At 38.2% G+C, this 21,952-nt stretch overlaps 1 protein-coding gene across 1 annotated transcript in view; it reads left to right on the forward strand.

Moving 5' to 3' along the window:
• The first annotated feature begins 3,662 nt into the window (after positions 1–3,662).
• Positions 3,663–21,952, forward strand: part of LOC121314772 (sodium-dependent neutral amino acid transporter B(0)AT3-like) — a 28,002-nt gene continuing 9,712 nt past the window's right edge. The window contains exons 1-10 of the mRNA XM_041248438.1: positions 3,663–3,921; positions 6,948–7,088; positions 7,441–7,578; positions 7,924–8,105; positions 8,543–8,653; positions 9,232–9,344; positions 9,888–10,016; positions 13,517–13,673; positions 14,379–14,583; positions 15,684–15,843. Of these exons, the coding sequence (XP_041104372.1) occupies positions 3,750–3,921; positions 6,948–7,088; positions 7,441–7,578; positions 7,924–8,105; positions 8,543–8,653; positions 9,232–9,344; positions 9,888–10,016; positions 13,517–13,673; positions 14,379–14,583; positions 15,684–15,843 (1,508 nt within the window). The 5' untranslated portion in view covers positions 3,663–3,749. The remainder of the gene's footprint in view (positions 3,922–6,947; positions 7,089–7,440; positions 7,579–7,923; positions 8,106–8,542; positions 8,654–9,231; positions 9,345–9,887; positions 10,017–13,516; positions 13,674–14,378; positions 14,584–15,683; positions 15,844–21,952) is intronic.

The following is a 21,952-nucleotide window of genomic DNA, read 5'->3' on the forward strand; positions in this document are numbered from 1 at the left end:
CGGTCAGCCAGGACACGGGCAGCTCTAGAGCTCAATGGACAAGGCCATGGCCCAAAAAGTATATTACGTTCTCTGGTCCTTTGTCAAAACACAATAAAGATTCAGTCAAATCTTTGGTGGATATCTCCTTTCTGAATGAACCTTTAATCGGTTAAATAGTGTAATAGTATGCCCTTAACGCCAGTCATTTCATGAAATGCAATTAAACTTTTAGGCATTTTATGTAATGACTGCATGAAACAGACATTTCATAAAATGATGAAAACCTTTAATCAATCAAATAGTGTAATTGAATGCATATATGCAAAATGTCTGAAACTTTTAGCATTTCTCAAAACGCCTCATTTCACAATATGCCTGTAACACATACACACACACACACACACACACACACACATATATATATGAAGTGTCTTAGCTAGTGCTGTGTCGTGAGACTTCAGAAAAGGGGATGCCCAAGTCAACCCTCTGTATACTGCCAGGTAAGGGTCATCGGCAAAAACGAGCAATAAGTGAGGGTGGCGTTATAGTGAGGGTCAAAAAAACACACACAGTCACACAAAAAAAAACCTCTCATGTCTGCAATAAATTCACATGTTTTTTTTTTGTTTTGTTATACAATTAAAGTATCTCAAGGCTATTTTAATAAAACTTTAATCTTTTTTTAAAAACTACAGTACTGTAGTTCTTCAGAACAATAGGTCTAGTGACGTTTTATCATGTTTTCCCATCTCTGTGAAACATACATGGTTACTTTTGAAGAAAAGTTTATACTTAAAAAAAACACTCATTTAGTGTCAAAGCAATTTAAGCTCAAGAGCATTATTTTTTTAAGCAGTTTAAAAAAAAGTCATGTCACAAAGACAGCTGTAGTAGGTGACGTTAGACCAGAAACAGGAACCAACACAGAAAAAACAGAGAGGTGGATTTTGGTGAAGCTGAGCGATTGTTTTCGCTCAGCATTTAATAATCGAACAGGCAGAAAATAAAAGGTTGTAAAGACAAACAAAACACAGGACACAGCACTGGCAGCCAAAACAAAGAGACAAATAAAAACGAACTACACAGACAAACACGGTGAGCTGCTATTATTTACTTTGATTATTATAACCTCCGTCTCAAATCCCGTTCTCCACTCACTGAACACACAACCCAGAGTGAGTGAAAACATGCTGCTTTTATGAGGCTGTACCAAGACTCGATTGCTAATCAATCATTCAATTGGAGTCTCGGTACAACTGCACTTGAATTAATAAAGTGCAATTCCCCTTGCTCACATATTGATTTTACCTGCACGTGAAGTGCTGTTCAATCCTCATGCCTAAATACAAATATACATTTTAAACACTCGTGTTACACAGACCCATTTATATTCCGTGTACCAATGACTATACACCAACGTTAACACACTACATGTAACATACAACATAAATAAATAGCCCTGGGGCGGGGCACTTGCCACAAGGCAACTGCTTTTTTTTTTAAACAAAAAGTAAAAAAAAAAAAAAAAAATTCTGCTGTTTACAAACTGATGCTTTAGTTTAAGTCAGCCTTCATTTGTGCAAAACTTGCACGTAAATCAACAAACTTCTTAAGTCACTTATAAAAGTCACTTCTTTTAGACTGTGTCAAGATTTTTCAGGTTAAACTAATCGACCCGTTCCATCAAGGTAAGCCATTTGTTTTTTATCCATTACAATCTCTACAATTGTCCTTTGATTAACAGTATATGCCTCACTTAGGCGAGAAAACATCTGTGATGTCTTGCTTTCTTATTTTCAAATGCATACATGCAGATTTGTTTCTTTTGCTCTGGTGTTAAATATAGGATCAACTCCCCATTTTGTACTTTCTGTTTTGCTTTGGAAGTGGGATTGTTAATGACATTGGCATGAAAGTTCAGTTAACAACAAATTAGGAAAGCAAGTCAAAGCTTAACTGCATAACTGTTGTTTTAATTGGCCATGATTATTTCTTTGGCTCTACAGTTAGGGAATTTACAATGCTTATACTTATGTTTGCTTGGCTTGGGAAGCTGGCAGGTGGCGAACAGCGGGATGGCGATAATAGCACTGTTTTTATATTGGTGGCATCTGTTCAGGGAGAATAGCTGGCGGTATGCAAGCATGGCATTATAAAGTGGGCACTATAACAGTGGACAGCATATACTGTGTGTGTATGTATATATATATATATATATATATATATATATATATATATATATATATATATATATATATACACACACACACACACACACACACACACACAACAAAATATATATATATATATATATATATATATATATATATATATATATATATATATATATATCTATATATATATATATTAAGATTTCTAAAAAGATACAGACTCTATGAAAATGTTTACCACTCTTAATTTTCAGGTATTTACATAAAGATTCTCTATGTTCCTAATCTTTACTATATTAACATTGGGAGGGTAGATTCAACCATGTTTCTCAGAATGTACAGAACACTCCAGTTCCCCTGATAGTTTAGAAATCACTGTGCATCTTTCAAAAGATTAACTTACAGTTACTAGTTGCTTCACAGGGAATGGGTTATATGAAATGTCTCCCATCTCTTTTGCTGATTCAGAAAGGGAAAGTCTCTTTTTTGACAATTAGTAACTTAAAGTTGAAAGTATTTTCTTAAGATATGATCAGGACTCTTTGTAAAAGAAAGTAAATGCATTTCCTTTTATTATCAAGTGTATAAAATGTTTTCAAAATGTAAAGCTTCTGGCATTTGCTTGATAACAAAACTAAAACACTTCCTCATTGTATAAATAAGGGATTCCACATAAGTTGTTTGAAAGTTGTAATATTACTTGATCATAAAGTTGTGTCACTGGTTACCTAAGCCTAAACCTCTACAGTTTCAATGTAAGACATTAACCCAGCACACCATTTTGGTTTAAGAAGTAAATCATTGTAGCAGTTTCCTGTGCTTACGCATTAAATGTAAACCCATTTTAAATAACATCTCTATATCCACAGTACAGTGGCAGCATGGGATATCATATATACTGTACCATCACTTTACAGGTAATGCTATGTGCTGTGCCGAGTCTCTCATCCCAAAAGAATACTGCCTTTAATAACCACTGCACATTGCAATGAAACAGGCTTGAACATTTTCACCGATATGATTGATTGACCAAGAGTTGACAATCTTCAATTACCTTCCTACAAAAAAAAAAACTTTATGTACATATACTGATTCCAGAAATATTTGTACCCATTAATTTGAATGATCCTGTGTACTTTATTATTGCTTATCTTAAACAATTTGCCAAGGGTGTGTATCAGTGAAGTGTACATTCTTCACTGATCTATACAGTAATCAACTAGGGGTTTATGACTTTACATAATTATAATAACAATACAAATAAAATGTTGCTTTGACCACTTAAGTTAGGCATGTTCACCTACGTGAGGTGTTTACTTAAAATGTTAACAATAGTTGAATAAACTTTCACAAGTTAGCAATTAACCGCATGCTTAAATGCTTTGCAAATAAGGTAGCAAAATGCACAAATGAGTTTTCACACACCTTGGCAAATGGAACTAATGCTCAAACACATAGGCTCCTCCCAAAACAAGTGGTGTTCGTATATTAGGATGATTCTTAAGGAAGGACACCCTTTCAAATCCAGCATATATGCCACAAGAGCAGATATCTGAATATTAACAGACAGAAGTGGGAAGAAAGATTGATAAATACATGATGGCTGAAGAGAAGAACACTAAGGTTGCTGTGCCGGAATTGGGCAAAACAGCTGAGGAAAGGCCCAAATGGGACAACAAGGTTCAATACCTTCTAACATGTATTGGATTTGCTGTGGGATTGGGGAATGTATGGCGCTTTCCATATTTGTGCCAGACATATGGAGGGGGTAAGTACTGACGTGCGTGTAAATGCTAGGTATAATGAAATCAGGTTTTCAAATGTTTTTTTGCCTTATAAGCCCTTATGAAAACCATGTTTTACTTTTAAACTGAAAACAACTGCTGCTGTTTTGTTTTCCTTAGAAAATTAAATTAAAATTACCGTGCATATATGACCAGTCCGATTATTAGACTGATCATTTTCTTACTTCTATTTCTTGTACTTCTATTTTTAAAATTGGTAATACTGTACCTGCCAACCCCCCCCCCCCCCCCCCCCCCCTTCTTACCCAAACCCCAAACCCCTGAAGTTATTTGCTTGTAAACACCGCTGTCAGTAAGGGGGGGGGGGGCACAATTATGATTAAAGGAGCAGTTCTGGAATAATTGAAAGCTTTTTTTTTAAAGCATAGAACATTTTAAAGAAATACATAAATGACAGACAATTAGTCCAAGTTCTTACCTTTCAATTGAACCACTGACAATCACTCTGGGACTGGTAGAACCGGAGACATTCTGTTTGAAGTGGCGAACAAAAAGTGTCAGTTAAACTGCAGCAAACATAGCCGAAATGTATGGGGTGCCAAAAAAAAAAAATACAGGATTTTATCTCGCTAAATTTTGCAGCTATGGGATTCTTGCTTTGTGAGGGTAATTAGTACATATATTTAGGAAAAGTCAGGAAAGCACAGATCCTTACCTTAAACACATGCACAGCAAATGAAATTTAAATTCCAAAAATTGTCAAAATTACTGCATTGGTTGTTCTAGTGTTAAAAACATTACATTTCCCACATCACATTTAAAAAGCTGTTATTTAATGATGTTTCTCCTAACTTACTTGCATTTCATCTTCAGCATGGCACTTGATATTCTTGCCTGCTTTACGCTGCCGCCTACGTCCACCAGAAGACAAACATGGTACACGTTGAAAGACACCGTGCAAAAACACAGCACTACACTGCTCTATGTACAGCTACTGCGTATATTGTATGCGCTGCAGAACACATCTCCCACTACAATTTTCACTGCAGTGAATCACGTAGGGCACTAAGTAGCATAACGGCGCTGATTAAGGTGTTGATGGTGAGCTAATCGTGAACTGCTGGGGTCACACAGTATCATCCAATTTGAGAAACATGTGGCTGCATTTGAGAAATGTTACTCTAAATTAAAAAATAAAAAATTTAAAACACAATGGTTATATTATATATTTTATATACAAAGAAAAAAATTAAGTGGAAATTATCCATTTATAGTGACAGTCTAGTTTCTCTAAGAAACTGCTTGTTATCACTTAATTCATTTGCCTGTGTTTTAGAATTGTTTACAAATGCAGCTCTGAAGTGAACAGGTGTTAGCTATTAATGGTACCTCTAGAAGCATTTACCAAAACACCAATGGTATGTAGGATGTGGACACTTTAATTAACTACTACAGTAGAAACTCTATGAACACCAAACTAATGAACTAACTGGTCTATGGAACACCCCACTTTGAGACAGAAGTATGCAATCAGATAATACATAACTTTAACAGTTAATACCTAGTTTGTAAAAACTTGGCAATGGTTCTCAATTGTTCCTTGAAACAGAAGCCAATGGTCCAACTCTGAAATAATAGAAATATAAGTTACATGTTTACATTTACATTACATTTACATTTTACCTCAAAGCTATTTTTTTTAAATTCGTTGTTGTATTGTTTTTTAAAGCATAACTTAAGTACTTATAAGATCAATATTCAGTGTAATTGATTTAAGAGGACCACCACAACCACTGCACAGATGAAGGCACCAACCACATCATTTGTCTACTTGTAAGTTTCTCACTGTCACCTTGGTTTTGCTACTTCTGCATCACACCATGATGAAATGAAGTTAAAGGAATGAAAAAAAGTCATTTATAAATTGTGGAAATATTAATACAAAAAAAGGCAGATAAGTTAAAATACAGACTAAACATCAGCAAGCATCTTTTCCCTTTCTGCGTTTAAAAAGAAAATCCACTAAAGAGGGTTAAGATCCTTTATAACATGAAATAGAGTTAAATTGTTAAAAAGAGATTATTATTCCTACATCTTTCAAATTAATTCATTTTGTTTCATTGTTTGTTAAATGGGCAATACGTGGATTATATAATATCTAATCATAGGTTACACAAACATTTCCACTGTTATTTTGTGATTCTGGGTTATGTAGCTTTAATATTGAGTTACTATGAATCTTCTCTCTGTTAGTCTTTAAACTTGCTTTAAGTCTGAAAATCCCAAGTGTTGGAACTTAACAGGCTTCCTTGTTTCATTGAAATCATGTGACGATGTCAACCTTCAACTCTTCCAGCCCCACTTACTGTGCATTTATATATACAGAGAGGGTCAGTAGAGTGGGAAGAGTTAAAAGGTCGTGTTGTCACATGATCCGAATGGAATAAAGAAAACTGTTCTGTCCCTTCCCTTCTCCAGACAAGCTCAAAGCATCTCAGGTAAAGGCAGATTTAGAGACAAATAATAGTAACTCTGTATGGGAGTAAAAGATTCACAGCCACTCCCAATGATAATAACTCTGTATGGGAGTAAGAGATTCAGAGCCACTCCCAGTGATAATAACTCTGTATGGGAGTAAGAGATTCAGAGCCACTCCCAGTGATAATAACACAATCAACGATTGTAAGGAAAATGCAAAAAAAAAAAAAAAAAAAAAAAGAAAGAAATGAAAATACATTTGAAGCCAAATACGTTGTTTAAAGCATAAAACAACATTTACCAGTGTTAAGGCAAAACACTAACAGTTTGAATCCCAGGTGTGCCCAAGTGTCCCAATACTTGATGTGAGTTAGTCAATGTATTTCTTTTTTTTTTAACACAATTTACAATCTAATTAGACAACTGGAATGAGTTTTACATAACTATTTACAGAAAATGGAGTCAATCAGTAGCAAACTGTTTCAGAAGTCTAGCGCACAGCTATCTCCTGTTTTTGTCAAGTTATTTAACACTTTGCTTCTTTCTAAAAGTCCTGCATTTCCAATTCCAGGTGCCTTCCTAATCCCTTATATTATTGCGCTGATCTTTGAGGGAATCCCGTTACTGCACATGGAATTGGCAATCGGGCAGCGCTTACGTCAAGGAAGCATTGGGGTTTGGAATTCTATCTCACCTTTCCTGGGAGGAGTGGGTATGTTACCAATCATAACAGCAAAATGGAAGCATGGAGTTTAATATCAAATATAGCACAATATTCACTGACTGGGTCAATACATCAATACAATATGACCCTCTCAGTTTAAAAACCAGAATACATTGTTGTATTTTGACAGGACTTGTACAAAGAAGATTTTGTAAAACCAAGATAAATAATAATAATAATAATAATAATAATAATAATAATAATAATAATAATAATAATAATAATAATAATAATACAAAAACAATCCCCCAAAAAGAACAACATGAAACCTAGTTTTTAAATGGATAATTGAAGATTTTGCTGGTTCCTCCTAATATAACTTGACTTTGTTTGGCTGCAGGTATTGGCTCTCTCATAGTGTCTTTCTTGGTTGGTTTATTCTATAACACTATTCTGGCCTGGGTCCTCTGGTATTTCTTCCATTCCTTCCAAGATCCTCTTCCTTGGAGGGACTGTCCACTCAACCAAAACAAGACAGGTAAAGATGTGGTGCATCAGAAGTCTATCTGTAAGCAATTGTTGTTCCTGGCTATTGCTTTGTGAATCCATCTCATATGTGTATTTGATCTGATTTTTAATTTTTTTTTTAAAGTTATATTTTAGTGTGTAGCCCAATTTAAATGTATGGCCCAAAGAAACCCTTTTATTTCAATAGCTCAAAATGTATCCTTAAATTAGGAATTCAATTCATACAATAGCCCCAATTTATTTACCATTATTGATCAATTGTATTTGTACTAATGTTTATTTTTTTGTATTACAGAAAAAAATAAATCCAACCTGCACAATCCTCTGGTACTGAACAGTGTTTTTTGTTTTCTAGGATACATTGAAGAATGTGCTAAAAGCACGCCTGTGAACTATTTCTGGTATAGAGTGACACTCAATATTACACCTAATATTATTGATAGCGGAGATCTGCAGTGGTGGATGGTTATTTGCCTGGCAAGTGCCTGGGGCATTGTATACATCTGTTTTATCCGAGGCATTGAAACTATTGGAAAGGTGAGGTCTACTTCTTATATGCATGACACTTTTTTTTGTTTTTCAAACTGTACAATTAAAACCACATTTTTTATGTCTTTTTAATTTCTGTTTTATCAAATTCTATATTAGACTGTTTTTAATAGAATGGTTTAATTGTTCTTTTTTGGGGGGGTTTGTGGGTGAAGCACTTTGGGAGCCTTGTGATAAAAGACGCTATGGAACTGTAAATTGTTGTTGTTGTCATTTGGCATCATTGCCTGTTCATGTATATAAACACCTAAACATGATTTTAAACTCAGTACGTTAATCACACATTCATTCTTTTTTGTTTATTGGATGTTGTTTCTAATGAGAACTATTCGTGTGACATGGCCTTTTTCTTGGTCTCCCTTCAAACAAGATTTTAATCTCTGTTAGAATTTCTGATGGTAACACTCTTGTTCCCTGTTTGTTAGGCTGTTTACGTCACTGCCACTTTCCCCTACCTTGTCCTCACCATATTTCTCATCCGTGCGCTGACACTTCCTGGAGCTACTGAAGGGCTAGTGTACCTCTTCACCCCTAAAGTAAGTGCTGTACTCTGTACAATGAACATTGTACTGTACTGTACATTGGTTAAATCCCATACCCCTTTTACCTGAACATTGTAATTTATATTATCAGTTACATATACAAAAAGTGAATTACTTACCTTTGCCTGTAAGTCCCCTTTACTGGAAATGGTCAGTATATTCCTTCGTAAGGAATAAAGAACATTGTTGTTATGTTTTAATGATAAAATAAAATTAGAAAAACACTTTTCATTTGAAGTAAAATTTAGATATTACAAATTGCATTAGATAGACTTTAGAGCACAATGTAATAAAAATAAAAATAAATAATACTGATACAAATAAATGTAGTTACTGTTTTCCTTCTGTAGCATACCAACACTCAATGCTGTAAAACATTCAGCATGTTTTTTTCATCGAAAGTAAAATAAATGCCGGGTGGGGGAAAGGTTGCATATCCATACATGCGATTTCGTTGCATCTTTTATGTAATTAAAGAATTAAACATTGTAAACATCTGGTAATTACTCATGCATTTTCTTTGTTAATCAGCATGTACAATTATCACTTTCATCATTACTGTTTCATTCCAGGTGGAAGTGCTAAAAGATCCTAAAGTATGGCTGGATGCTGCAACCCAGATTTTTTTCTCTTTATCTCTAGCATTTGGAGGTCTCATTGCATTTTCCAGCTACAACCCACAAAAGTTAGTAGCACCTATTTTTAAATTACCAAATTGAGATAACCTGTTTGGTTCCCACAGGGACATGCCCTGAGCCTACCAACGAGAAATATTGATACAGCCACATTTACTGATAATAAAAAAGAGATGATGGAATCAGGAATGACAGCAAACCTTTAACTCTTTAAGAATATCTGGTAGCACTTTAGATTATGGGACAAACATAACCATGCAATTTACCTATGGTTTATGTTTTCAACTGGTTGAATTAGCTATGCAATTACATAGATTTTCATCCACTGTAATCTGGATTCACTTATTTTTTTGGGTCACATTTCAAATTAACCAGACATTAATTACCAGGTACTTAATGAATTAATTACATGTAACTTTCTTTGTTACACAGTACTAATTGTTACTCATGATTAGGTTAAGGCTAGGTTTAGGGAAATAATACAGCATTACTTGGCAGCTTAATAACTGGAAACTGTTGACTGGCTGAAGCATGGTTTCTAAAATGATTTAAAAAAAAAAAGTTTCAATTAGATTGTCTTTGGTGTCTTCCAGAAATAACTGTGAACGAGATGCAGTCATAGTTGGTGTGGTAAATAGCGCAACTTCCATCTATGCATCAATCCCTATTTTCGCTATTCTTGGCTTCAAGGCAACTTCTAATTATAATGACTGTCTGGATGGGTGAGTTTCCTTTTGATCTTACTTGAGGCTATTATAAAACTTACTGATCAGCTTTGTCTACAAACTACAGAATGTAAAATGTTTTATTATTTTTCTGGTAGTTTCATTACTACTCTCTGATAATAACTTAAGATCGTAACTTCAGATCTCTTAATAATTCACCCATAAGCAATGATATTGCTCAGCTACAGTTAAGAAGGGTTAAAGAATAGAAACAGTCTTCATAATGATTGAAACCATCAGCCAGTAGAGCACATTGTTAATGAGTGTGAAAGGATGGCTTGAGTGGACCAGGAACTGAAAACCAAACACAGGTAGTACGACAAAAATGGCACTATTTAATAAATAACCAAATTAAATATTTAAACAAAAACACAAAAAGAAAAAGGCACTCTGGCCAAAGTAAACCAAACACTAACAATTCTAATTATTTTAAGAACACGAGTGCCTTGTTCGCTGGCTGGTAGCATTCGCTGTTATCCTCCTTAACTATTCTAACACTCCTCCCTGCTGTGAGCCCAGAGTGGGTCTTTTATACTGTGGCTGGAGTCTTAATTACCTATTTAAACAATTACCTTATTAAGACTCCAGCCACATTCCCACATGCTTTATTGAGATGGCGATTTAACCCCATCCCCGCCAGCTACACTTTATGAAACGACTTATTCGCCAGTCTCAAACAACAAATGTCGGACAGCACAAAAATACTACAATAATAATAATAATAATAATAATAATAATAATAATAATAATAATAATAATAATAATAAAACACCATAAATAATAAAAAGGGCAGGCACCTTGCCACAATGAGTTATTATTATTTATTTCTTAGCAGAGGACCTTATCCAGGGCGACTTACAGTTGTTACAAAATATCACATTATACAATATCATTACAGATAAGAGTGGTTATAAAGTACAGTAAAATCAGTAGAAAATAAGATCAATTTCAAATAAGAGCAAAATAAGGTATACAGTAAATAATTACATTTAAGAGCGAGTTCAACTAAGAGCAGTTAAACTTAGTAAAAATATTTGCTCTACGAGTAAGGTCCATTAAGAATATGTAGTAAGTACAATAGATAGATAAGAACGTTTTCAAATGAGAGCAATTACAAAAAATGTGAATACGGATACCTATAAGAGTAAAATCAAGTACAAGATACAGGAAAAAGTTACTGTTAATAGTAGAATACAGTAAGGTATGGAGCAGTTCAGTGCAAGTACAAGCTGATGCAAATACTGGTAAAATTGGTTGCCATATAGTCCAGTATAGTCGAGAGACGGTCTCGGATTGATCAGTCCTGATATCCGTGGATAGGTCGTTCCACCACTGAGGGGCAAGGGAGGAGAAGGAGCGGGCTGTGCAGGTGGGAAGCAGAGGGAGGCTACAGCTAATCTGCCAGTAGTGGAGGATGGCAAGTACAAGAGTTTTGAATTGGATGCAAGCAGTGATAGTGAGCCAGTGGAGGGAGCGGAGCAACAGAGTAGCATGGGAGAAACGAGGAAGGAAAAAGACAAGCCAGGCAGCAGAGTTTTGGATGAGCTGGAGAGGACAGATAGCAAAGGCAGGGAGGTCGGCCAGGAGGGAGTTGCAGTAATCAAGGCTGGCCAGTACCAGGGCCTGAACTAGGAGCTGTGTGGAGTCGTCGATAAGGAAGGGGTGAATTCTGCATATGTTGCTGAGGAAAAAGTGACAGGTGCTTACCAGAACAGAGATGTGCTGAGAATAGGAGAGGGAGGGGTCGGGGATGACACAGAGGTTCTTGATGAGGAGGGAGAGAGGGTGGTGGATTCAAGAGGAATAGAAATAGAGAGATCAGTGGTGGGGAATGAAGAGGGGGAAGAAGAGGAGGTCTGATTTGGAGAGGTTGGAAGAGATGGCAGAGATTCAGGTAGAGATACGGGAGGAAATGAGTCAGAGTGAGCAAAGGAGAGGAAGATCTGGGCATCATCAGCATATAAATTATACGAAAAGCCAACTTAGGAGATGAGGTCCCAGGGAGTGGATTTACAGAGAAAACAGGAGGGGTCCCAAGACTGAGCTTTGGGGGACATCTGTTGAAGGTGAGCAAGAGGTAGAAGGTGAGCCATGCCAGGACACCCAGTATGTGCGATCAGAGAACCAGGCAAGAGCAGTGCCGGGGAGTCCCAGGTCAGCGAGGGAGGACAGGAGGATAGAGTGGTCAACTGTGTAAAAGGCAGCAGAGAAGTCATGGAGAATTAGGACAGAGGAAAGGGAAGCAGCATGGGCAGAGAGTAGAGAAAGGGATGGAGAGAAAAGCAGTTTCGGTGGAGTGTGCTGGGCAAAAACCAGATTGGAGGGGGTCAGGGATAATATGTTGACAGGAAAGCAGAGAGCTGGCGATGTACCAATGCCGCTCAAGCATTTTAGAGAGGAAAGGGAGAAGGGAGACAATGGTTGTTCTGGAAGGATGAGTGATCAAGGTAGGGTTTTTTTAAGATGGGGCTGATGCAAGCATGTTTGAAAGCAGAGGAGAAACAGCCAGAGAGCAGAGAGATGTTGAGAAGAAAATAAATAAAAGGGAGTAGAGCAGGGGCAGTAGCCTGGAAAAGGCGAGTAGGGAGGGGGTCCAGAGCTTAGTAGGGGTTGCAGAGGGTGATAGAGTAAGTGAGCAGAGGACAGGAGGTGAGTGGGGAAGGAGACGAGGTATTGAAGAGTTTGCGGATGTCTTGCAGGAGACAGTCATCAGCCAAGAGGAAGGTGGAAGAGGGGGGGAGGAGAAGGTAGATAAAATGTTCATGGACTGCTTAGTTGGTAGATACTATAGATTCACTGCAAATATCAGATCTAACTAGCAGTCCATAAACATTGTAATTTAAAATATCTAGAACAAACAAAACGTATATGTGGCACTCAGAAATATCTGGTGCACATTGTAACTGCTTGTGAGGGTTTGTTTGGTAAGCTGTGAAGGATGCGAAAATGACAAACTACAGCTAATTAAACACAGTTTCTGGTTTGTGTAGGATGTGTCTGTTAGTTAGGTATATAAAGTCATTTATTGCTACTGCAAGTCAACATAATACTTGGTTATGATTGATTATCATTTCACAGATGTATTACGCACACCTTTATAGTTAAAGTATACTCTCAGGCAAGCATCTTAACCACTATGGTTATAGAGCTTTTAGCCACATCTCAATGACTGGGATCATGAATCTGTATTGGCAGTGCATCACACAACACTGTCTGTTACATATACCTACAGGCTATTATAACCCTCACCGATCATCATTTCAATGGTAAATCCCTGAAAAGCTTAAAATCTTGAAAGTTGTCACAATAGCACTGATTTACTTTCAGGCATCCAGTACAGAAAAAAAAAAAAAAATCCTGCTACATAGTTCATCTTTGGGTCTATTTTAATGGTCTAAAGTAAGCAGTCAGTTGTCCCCACAACTCATAGCATCTGATTTTATTGAGTAAATCACACAGTGCAAGCGGTTTTTGTTTTTTGTTTTTTTTTTCAACAGAAATATACTTTCAATCACTAACGCGTTTAACATTGGAGATCAAAATGTGACAAGGGAAAACTACGACAGCTGGTTGAATCACCTGAATACCACCCACTCTCAAGAAATTGAAGATCTGCATCTAAAGCACTGCAGCATTCAAGAATTTCTTGATCAGGTATTTCATTTCTTAATACAGTTTTCTTTATTAAGTCTTCTTAGTTAATTATTATTTTAGTTCAACAGAAGGTGTGAAAGTATGGAGTAAAAATCTAATACTGTACATTATATTATAATGGAAAACTAAACATGATTATGGGCAAATTTAAAGTGCATTTTATTTTATATTATTATTTTTTATTATTATTATTATTATTATTATTATTATTATTATTATTATTATTATTATTATTTAGCCATTTAGTTAGAAGACATTTTTATCCAAAGCAACTCACAAAGACTAGGGAGTGAACTATGTATGAATTGCTGGTGCAGTCACTTACCAAGCTTCAGTTTTACATCTCATCCGAAGGACGGAACACAAGGAGGTTAAGTGACTTGCTTAGGGTCACACACAGTGAGTCAGCTGAAGCAGGATTTGAACTTTAATTTTAAAAACTGCTTTGGTGGATATTAATGTTCCAGTACCTTTCATAATTGTCAGTGAGGATGTAGGAGTTACCCCGGATACTTTGTAAATTCTTGATCACTTTTCTATTGTTCAGAAAAGTCGGCATCCAGCCCGGCAAGTTCTACAGAACTGTACATTATAAATGTAAACTAAAACATCTTCAAGCAAAACTACATTACAGGTATATACTAGTAACACAAATTACTGTAAAGAGTAGTATTGCTTTAAAGTAGTTCTCTTTTCTTTCCCTAGAGTGCTTCAGGCACTGGCCTGGCCTTCATCGTCTTCACAGAGGCTGTGATCAAGATGCCTGGCTCTCAGGTGTGGGCTGTGCTCTTCTTTGTAATGCTCTTCAGCCTGGGTCTATCGTCCATGTTCGGAAACCTTGAGGGAATCCTCACACCTCTATTAGATCTGCATCTGGTGCCAAAATGGTTGCCTAAAGAGGCTTTCACAGGTAAAAAAAAAAAAAAAAAAAAACATGATTCAATGAAATGAAATATGGGTGAAGCACAACCCTTAACAAATTGACATAAGTATTGTAATACATGATGTAAAGACAAACAGTGTTCAGTTACATCTCGAAGCATTTTGGCCGAAGTTATTTAGAATATTAACTTGATATGTCTTCCACTTAATGAGAAAAGAAATTAAACGGAAACCGAGATTATAGCTTGCTAGTAACAGACAATCGTATTAAAATAGAAGACCAGTTATTGGGCCTGGACCATCAACTCAATGTAGGTATACAAATAAGTAATTCAAAAACATGTGTAAAGAATTTAAGCAATAATAGAGCAAGAAAACAGACATTAATGCAAAAAGTTTCAGAGTGGAATTATATTAAATCAAAACAGCATTGCACACGTTCTTAGCTCACATAAATTAAACAGTCTTAGATACTGTATAAGGCCTGATACAATGTTCAGTTTGTTTTTACATACAGCCCATATCCATAGAAACCAGTGCAGGCACATATGGAGGGTCCTCATAATCCTGTAACAAGTGCAAGATTAGATTGAAATGCATTCTGAAACTTCTATATGAGGCTAGGAGTGTAATATAAAAGAAATGTTTGGTGATAGTAATAGTTAGTAATAGATTACTAATAGTTATCAATACAGTTCAATGTATAATTCAAATTTTAATAATACTTAACATGCCATACTAGATACTGTTCTTCGAACACTGATTCTATATATCCATATAACAGTTTAAATGTAGACATATCAGTCATAAGCATGGGAAGATCAATTAATATAAATTGAATATTATTATTATTATTATTATTATTATTATTACTCCAGCATGACTGAGAAAAGGCATTGCATAAATCTGGGTGTATGAGGACAAAACGAACATTTAACAGTACTTTGGCCATCGAACATCACACAAAGGAATCATAATAATGATAATAATAAAGATAATAAAGACTAGAGTTCGAAAGTGCGACAGACATGATCAGCATAGATCCAAATTTTTTTTAAAGAGTACCTTAAACAGAGAGCATAGACTCCATTCCTTAAGCTTATAGTTGTTTTGTCTGTTCTCTTTCAGGTTTGATTTGCTTGATAGCGTTCTCACTCGCCCTGATTTTTACAATGGGATCTGGAAATTACTGGCTTGAGATTTTCAACAGCTATGTGGGATCCTTGCCTCTTCTAATTATTGCCTTCTTTGAGATCATCAGTGTGGTTTACATTTATGGAATTGGAAGGTAAAACTGTTTTTAAGTAACTTTTTGAAACTCTTAAGTTAAAAGTCTTTTCTCTACATTCAGTTGGTACACCTGATTGCAGCCATTAACGTGCAATGCTCTGCCCCTAGTGGATGCAAGAAATATATTATTTAGAAATAACTTGTAGAACAAATGTGCTATTTCTTAAAGGATAAATAAGGACCTTTTCATTTTATTGTGTTACATGTTCCCATGCACTGCTACAACTGTTAAAATAAGGTGTGTATATTGTTTTTTATTTATTTACATCTTGACCACTTTTTTTCACTTTAAAATTGCAGTGCTCTCTGCAGGGACGTCACTAGAGATTAATGGATAGGGGGGCTAAGCCTCTTTTAGGGGGGTCTGGGCATACTCCCCCAGGATTTTTTTTAAAGCCCTCAAAATGTCTTTTCATCATGTATTTTTACAGTAACAACGGGTGTAAAATCTATCAAAACAAGGTTATTTTTGGTCAAGGTTGGCTAAAAGTACACCTGTCTCATAGTTTGTGTTAGACTGTGGCAAAGTGGCTAGTGGAGGGGAACAGGTATAGCGGTGACGCAATGCAGGAGTGACAGGCAGATAACAGCTTCCAGTGAAAAGGTGCTTTTATTTATAATCCAGGTCTGGTGACCGTAAAATAATAAATCCCCGGCTATACACAACCATGTGTAAGGCGCGGAGATAACAAAAACAGGGCACAGTCCAGAACAAAAATGAACCCACGGTCACCAGTCCTGGGTGAGTGCAGACGTGAGGGTGTGTGGTGAATACACAGATACGGTGGTGTGCAGGGGTGCTCCGGACAGTGCTGACCCTTTGCGACAGCTCCGGAGTAGTGCTCTAACTGCGAGTTCCACTATCGCTCCTTCTTCCTCCAAACGTTCTACCCAAACGAAGGAAAAGATCAGCGTTACCCTGGCCCCTGTATGTAATCCTGCATAATATCTAGGTAAACGGTTGCAGCTGCCTTATTACTTGCAGCTGCCTCTCGTTTACCTTTCAAATCAATACAGTCTTACAACAGAGTCGCGCTTCTTTCCAGGCTGATCCACTTCCCTGAACTGGAAACGAACTGTCAGGCCAGCCCTTCCAGATACTTCTCCTCACATTCTTTAGCACCCTCACAGGTCGGGAGGAAGATTCATCACCAGAACTCATGTTTCCGTCACATAGATACTGATCTGATATGACTTACTTAAATTCTATCCAAATAAAGAAATTAAAGTCCACTCTGTCCCCATCCATCCAATATCAACAAAAGGCACAAAAATGTCTGTACTATGTAGCCAAAATACTTTTAGGATTTTATTTTGAGAGAGAGAGAGAGAGAGAGAGAGAGAGAGAGAGAGAGAGAGAGAGAGAGAGAGAGAGAGAGAGAGACTTTGACTTTTAAGATCCTTTATTTAAATATTCCAAATAAAATCCATTAAAATTCAAATAAAGGTAAAACACAACAAAAGTTAAGATTCCTACTGCCTGAGCAAAATGTTAAAAATCCTAAAATAAATCGTGTTCTCCTTAAAAACAGATTTTAAACAAAATAAAAGGATCATTAAAAAATCAATATTAAACAGTGTTTTTTTCTTTGTTGAAAACAGATAAAAGCCAAAATAAAACACTGTAAAGCAAAAATTAAATAAAATTAGAACAAAAACTGGAGCTCCCCCTCCTCACTCACAGCACACAAGGTGTCTCCCACACACCACCTCTCCTGAAAGTCCTCCAGGTTACTGACCAGTTTAAAATACTCAAACTCTACTCTGATCTGGCTGACCACAAGCACCCTGAACTGAACCACTAAACTGGTCAGTCCAGAACCAGAGAGTTGATTTTTCCTTGTCTTTAAAATAGCCAATTTTGCCTGTTCAATTAAAAAATTAATAAGAACACACCTGTTTTTCATTTTAAAACTGTATAGAACCCCAAAAATAAAAAGCTCCTTACTAAAAACGACCCCTAAATTATTCAGGATTCCCTGCAGTAAATTAAAAAGTGGCCACAGCCTCTCACACTCACTGTAGGCATGAAAGAGAGTTTCCTCTGCTGAGCAAAAAGCGCACTGCTCACTGATGCTGGGGTCCACTCTATGGAGAAACCTGCCTGTGGACAAAATGCAGTGTAGAATCTTCCACTGCAGGTCCCCCACTCTCTTGGCGAGAGGCGGCTTGTACAGCACCCTCCACACCGGCCTGTGCCCCTCCTCTACAGCCAAGTAAGCTCGCCACTTAGAGTCTACCAGACCCCTTAGCCTACTATACTCTGTGGCTTTAACACACAATTTGTATATCTGTTTTCCATTCATTGTGTGAAAGATAATTTCCTCCACATTCTGCAATTTAAGCAAAGTCCCTCCATTCTCTCCACCGCCCTCACCTTCCTCACCTACTGCTGGTGACACGATCATCCCTGGAAATAAGGAAAGCTGTCTCTGCTCTGTGCCTCTGGACAACTCCTCCCTCAGGACTGCCTTGAGCCGCGGGGAGAGGCAGCCCCTCAACTCACCCATCAGTCTTTCTGCAAGCCTCTCTGAGTGCCAGCCTAGCTGTGCAGTTAGCTGGGAGGCAGTTAGCCAGCAGGAGAGCTCAAGGTTTAACAGGTGGACCATCCTGGTTACACCTGCTTTTAAAAAACTGGCACAGAGCGTCATCGACTGGAGGAACTTAACTGGAAAGAGTGGATTAAAAAATAGGGGCTCCTCAAACAGGTCCTGCCCTGTCAAGGACTCCACATCCCTTTCCACCCTCACCAGCTGCCAGGCTTTTAAAATACTTTGATAAAAAGGAGGAAGTCCTGCTTTACTAAAACTGGTGTTCTCAATTAAAAACAGGTGTTTTCCTAACCCCAGCCCCCCAAATCTATTGAGAAGGAAACAGGCCAGCCTCTTCCAATGAGCCTCCTCCTCAGTGTACAGGAGTCTCTGAACCGCCTGCAGTCTGAAGGCTGCCACCCTGCTGGCAATGCTGACTAGCCCCTGCCCCCCCTCATCACTAGGGAGGTAGAGGACTGCCGGCCTCAAACTGTGTCTCCCGCTCCAAAAGAACTCCAGCAACACTCTCTGGATCTCCTTCACCAGGCCCTGGGGAGGGTCCAGGCATACCAGCTTGTGCCACAAGCTAGAGGCCACCAGATTATTAATAACAAGCACCCGGCCCTTGAAGGACAGTTGAGCCAGCAGTCCCTTCCACCTCTGCAGCCGCCCCCTCACCCTATCCAACAAACCCTCCCAGTTCTTTTTCATGTAGTTTTCTGTTCCGAGGTGCACCCCCAACACTTTAATACCTGTTCTGTTCCATTTCAGCCCCTCAGGCAGGAAAGGAGGGGTGCCCTCATCCCAGCCGCCTGACAGGAAGGTGTCACATTTTGCCCAGTTTACTCTGGCAGAAGATGCTCTCTGGAACTCATTTAGAGTCTGCTGCAGCGCTTGGACATCTGCATCCCCCCTCACAAACACAGTCACATCGTCTGCGTAGGCAGACACCTTCACTGTGGCAGAGGAGGGTGTGGAGGGCGAGGAGGGCACTGTCCATCCAGCTAGCCTGACCCTCAGCAGGTGCAGCAGGGGCTCTATAACCAGTGAATACAGCATACCAGACAGGGCACAGCCCTGCCTTATACCCCTGCACACTGGGAAGGGCTGACTCAGCCCATTGTTGATCTTTAAAATACTAAAAATGTTGGAATATAAAAGCCGAATATAAGAAATAAAACCAGGACCGAACCCGAAGGCTTCCAGTGTATGAAAGAGGTAGGTGTGGTCGACTCTGTCGAAAGCCTTCTCTTGATCCAGGGAGACCATTCCTACATTAAAATCACAAATATCACTTACAGTTAAAAAATCTTATCAAAAATAGAGCGACCCGGTATACAATATGTTTGATCCATATGTATTACAGTTCCAATAACACTTTTTAATCTATTAGCGATTGTTTTGGATAAAATCTTTAAATCAGAACATAAAATTGACACAGGTCTCCAATTTTTAAGCTGGCATAGGTCTCCCTTCTTGGGCAGCAGTGTAACCACTGCCCTACGGCAGCTAAGAGGCAGTTCCCTGTGGCTGAGGCTCTCTCTCAGAACCTGGAGCAAATCCTCCCCCATTATATCCCAGAAATTATTATAAAATTCTGCTGGCAGTCCATCGATCCCGGGAACCTTTCCGCTGGAGAGCTGCTTGACAGCGGCGGTCATCTCCTGGTGGGTCAGCGGTGCGTCCAGCTGAATCTGCTCCTTCTCACTGAGGCTGGGTAACCCCTGGAGCAGCCGCTCAGTGTCCTCTATGTTGCACAGTTCTTTATTATAAAGTTCCTTGTAAAAACGCACCGCCTCTCTGCTGATTTCCTCCCGGGTGTGCAGTTCTTTCCCACCAGGAGTCCTGATACAACACAGCTGTCTACTGTCTGCTCTCTTCCTCTCCAGGTTGAAGAAGAAACTAGTGGGGGCATCCATGTCTCTCAACTCCATGAATCTGGAACGCACAATCGCCCCCTTCACTCTTTCCTTCAGCAAGCTCCCCAGCGCGATTTTCTGCTCTTTAGGTTCTCCAGGGTCTGTTCTTTAAATTCTGAATTTAAACTTTCCTCTAGGAGGAGGATTTTGGACTCCAGTTCTCTCACGGCTGTGTTCAGTGACCTGGTTGCATTTATAGTATATTGTTGACAAAAACATTTGATTTGTATTTTGCCAATGTCCCACCACTGTCTTAAATCTTTATATTGTGCTTTTTCTTTTTTCCAAATTATCCAAAAAAGTTTGAATTGTTGCTTAAATTTTACATCTTGTAATAATTTTACATTGAAATGCCAGTAAGATGCTCTGTGGGGTTCTGATTGAATTATTACTGTAATTAATAGACAGTGGTGGTCAGAGAGACTACTGGGGATGATTCTTGCTTTGATAAATTTATTTAAATCGTTTTTTGAAGTATAAAACCGGTCTAGTCTTGCTCTATATACACAGTCTGTGTGATACTGAGACCAGGTGTATTGTCTTGAACTGGGGTGCAGGCATCTCCATATGTCAACCAGGTCACTGGACTCTAACAATGCAGCCAACTCTCTGGAGGACTGAGGGTGTGGTTCATCATTATTTCTATCAATATTAAAATTAACAGTACAATTAAAATCTCCTCCTACTACCACCACATCATTATTATTAATATTAAAAAGAGCTTGCTTTAATTTCTTAAAAAATAAAATTCGTTCCCCCCCTCTATTGGGGGCATAAATATTAATAAAAACATACACTGTACTGCCCAGCCTAGCTCTTACTTTTAAAATCCTCCCTTTCTCGATTTCATCTATATCTAGTAAAACTGCCCCCAGGCTGGGTTTAAAAAGCACGGCTACTCCTGCACTAGTACTAGCGCCGTGACTCATCACGCACAGCCCCTTCCACTCCGCTCGCTACGCCTCCTCATTCTCCTGATCAGAGTGCGTTTCCTGCAGAAACACCACCCCCGCCTGCTTCTGCTCTAAAAACCCGACTAGCTGCGCCCTCTTAAAAGACTGTCTGCAGCCGTTTAGATCAAAAGAAATAAAAACGCACCTTTCCATCATAGCTAAAAAAACTAACACACTAAAACAAGTAATAAAAGAAGTTTCATAAAACACAGCCATTTTTAAACAAGAGATTTTGAACCACTTTTAAGATCCTTTTTAATTTTCTGAACAATTTTTTTTTAATCTATAACGTTTTGGCTGATCAAATTCTTCTATTGTGGCTTTCCTTGTTATAACGTGAGCGGAGTGGAGAAATAACCTTAGATCAGGGAAAAAACTCTCTATTTCTACTCCCCTTTTCCCTTTTGTTTCTATCATAAAATCATTTACCTGCTCAAGCGTGTATAACTTTTTCTTACTGACGGGTTGGCTATCAGGGATGTCTGAGATAAGCGAGGAGTCAGAGAGCTCCCCCTCCATCTCATCCGCGCTGTCCTCTCGCTCGCCCCCCAAGAATCCGTTCCTCCGCAGCTCCCTCCGACTCCTCGACACCGGTCTCTGCTACAGCCGGCACTATTTCAGGCGGCTGAGATTCAGCTAGCGGAGATTCAGCTAGCGGAGAGTCTTGCACCGCGTCTGGCTCACCCTGCGCTGTGCTCTCTTCC

This window comes from Polyodon spathula, chromosome 4 (genome assembly GCF_017654505.1).
Source record: "Polyodon spathula isolate WHYD16114869_AA chromosome 4, ASM1765450v1, whole genome shotgun sequence".
Taxonomy (NCBI): Eukaryota; Metazoa; Chordata; class Actinopteri; order Acipenseriformes; family Polyodontidae; genus Polyodon; species Polyodon spathula.